The following is a 2,314-nucleotide window of genomic DNA, read 5'->3' on the forward strand; positions in this document are numbered from 1 at the left end:
ACAACTTAAATCCTACTTTTTGTAGTTAATAAAATTACTTTTTACTTATTAATTAATCCAGAGTATGTATTAATACCTGTGGGTGGGGACAGCTATGCATATCTCTCTATCAGTGTTGTAGAGGGCAAACAATTCATGAGTTTACCCCGTATAAGCTTTATACAGGGTAAAACAGATTTATTTAGGGTTTGAACCCCATTGGGAGTTGGGCATCTGAGTGTCAAGGACAGGAACACTTTCTAAGTTGCTTTCAATTAAGCCTACAGATGTTAGGGGATGTGGTTCAGACCTGGGTCTGGGTTTGCAGCAGGCTAGTGGGTCTGGCTCAAATCAAGCAGGACCCTGAAGTCCTCAACTGACTGGTCAGGAAAGCAGGAGAAGTAGTAGTCTTGGCACATCAGTTGGCAGCCCCGAGGGGCTTTCTGTGATCCAACCCATCACAATCTCAATACTGACTTTTGACATCTTCCAGCATGGGAAAGGCTGGTGTATATTTTATAAGGTCCAGCTTAAAAGCAATACCAAAAATGACTTCACAAAGCAACAAGTAATTTGACACCAAGGTGACATCATAGCTTAATACAGCAAAGTCCGGTTCTCAAAAACACACAGTTTCACAACTCTCACCAAGTCCTCAATTCCTGCAGCAGGTTTCCTGTATTAGCACTTTCCAGTGGAAAACTTTGGTTTATCCTCCAGGCTTCCTGAAGGATTGGATGTACTAAAATCAGGTAAATTTTGCTTACTGGATCACTGTGCATATGATAAAGAAGTTTAGCACTGTAGTTACTTTCCTTGTCTTTAGCTATCTGAAAGAATCCTGTTCACACAGGAACTAATGGAAAGTCACCTAGCATCGGAAAGCTGCACTATCTTCTGGTGGTCTGGAAGGCATGGACAGGCTGAGTGAGAAGGGGATAGGAGTGGGAACTGGTGAGTGACACTAAAAGGTATCAGGTAACGTTCAGGGACAGGGAACTCAGCAACAGAGAAAGCAGTGCTTGGTGATGATATGATAAGACATTAGATGTGAGGAGCTTCTCCGACTGTGAAATTCCACAATGATATGCTGATCCAAATGGGGAGAGAGCACCCTAGATTAACAAGGAGATATCCTTCCCCCTCTTGTCACACAGGCTTACAGTCAGTGGCCCAAAGTGATCACTTTCTGCGGATGTATTTGCCCACTTTGTCACGAAGCTCTTTGGTTTTTACCCCATAAAAGATAGGGTTGAGCATGGGGGGGATGAGTATGTAGAGGTTGGCCAAAATGATGTGAACATGCGGAGCGATGCCCTCACTGAACCGGTGTGTCAGAGAGGAGAAGAGCGAGGGAGTATAAGATGTCAGTATCACACAGATGTGGGCTGTGCAGGTGCTGAGGGCTTTCTGGTGGGCTCTCTTGGAGGAGATTCTGAGGAGAGCCCTGATGATTAGACCATAGGACAAGGCAATGAGCATAAGGTCTAACCCACTGACTACAAATGCTATCACCAAACCGTACATCCAGTTGACTATGATGTCTCCACACGACAACTTCACCACAGCCATGTGGTCGCAGTATGTGTGCGGGACAATGCGTTTGGCACAGAATGGCTGCCTGCTCAGGAACAGGGGCAGGGGCAGAATGAAGAGAACAGCTCTTATCAAACCCAGAAGCCCTAGCTTAGCTACTCGTGTGTTCGTGAGGATGGTGGGGTATCTCAGGGGGTTACATATGGCGACATAGCGATCGAAGGCCATTATTACGAGGACGGCTGAGTGCATAACAGAAGCCGCATGAAGGAAGAACATCTGGGTGAGGCAGCCACCCACAGTAATGCTTTTCAAATTGAACCAAAATATACACAGTGCCTTTGGTATGACAGAGCTAGACGTGTTGATGTCTGTGAGTGCCAGCATGCAGAGCAGCAGGTACATCGGCTTGTGCAGGGTCTGCTCTTTGCTTACAACAAACAGAAACATGAAATTTCCCAAGAGGATGATAATATAGAACATAGAGAAAAGGATGGAAATCCAGATGTGGGCATCTTGCAAGCCAGGGATGCCCGTTAGGATGAATGCTGATGGGTCAGAAGGGGTGAGGTTGAAAGATGCCATGAGGTAGTTGAAGCATCAATCAGAATTGCTGAAGATGCCTGTGAAGGGAGAGAAAAAGAGATGCACGGGGGGTTACACACTTGATAACAGTACAGTCAATACGAGAAAGGAGGATGAGCAGTGATGTGGCAACATTTACAGATGTCACCAGATTATTTCAGTCATTGTCAAGTCTTTAGAGGGAGATAACCAAGCCAGGTGAATGGGTAGTATG

General features: G+C 45.5%; 1 protein-coding gene across 1 annotated transcript; it reads right to left on the minus strand.

Annotated features, from left to right (window-relative positions):
* Positions 1 to 1,161: 1,161 nt before the first annotated feature.
* On the minus strand, positions 1,162 to 2,100 carry LOC142072770 (olfactory receptor 52N4-like). The gene has a single exon (XM_075130789.1). It carries the CDS (start codon positions 2,098 to 2,100, stop codon positions 1,162 to 1,164), a length of 939 nt encoding a protein of 312 aa, XP_074986890.1.
* Between the last annotated feature and the right edge of the window lie 214 nt (positions 2,101 to 2,314).

This window comes from Caretta caretta, chromosome 1 (genome assembly GCF_965140235.1).
Source record: "Caretta caretta isolate rCarCar2 chromosome 1, rCarCar1.hap1, whole genome shotgun sequence".
Classification (NCBI taxonomy): Eukaryota; Metazoa; Chordata; order Testudines; family Cheloniidae; genus Caretta; species Caretta caretta.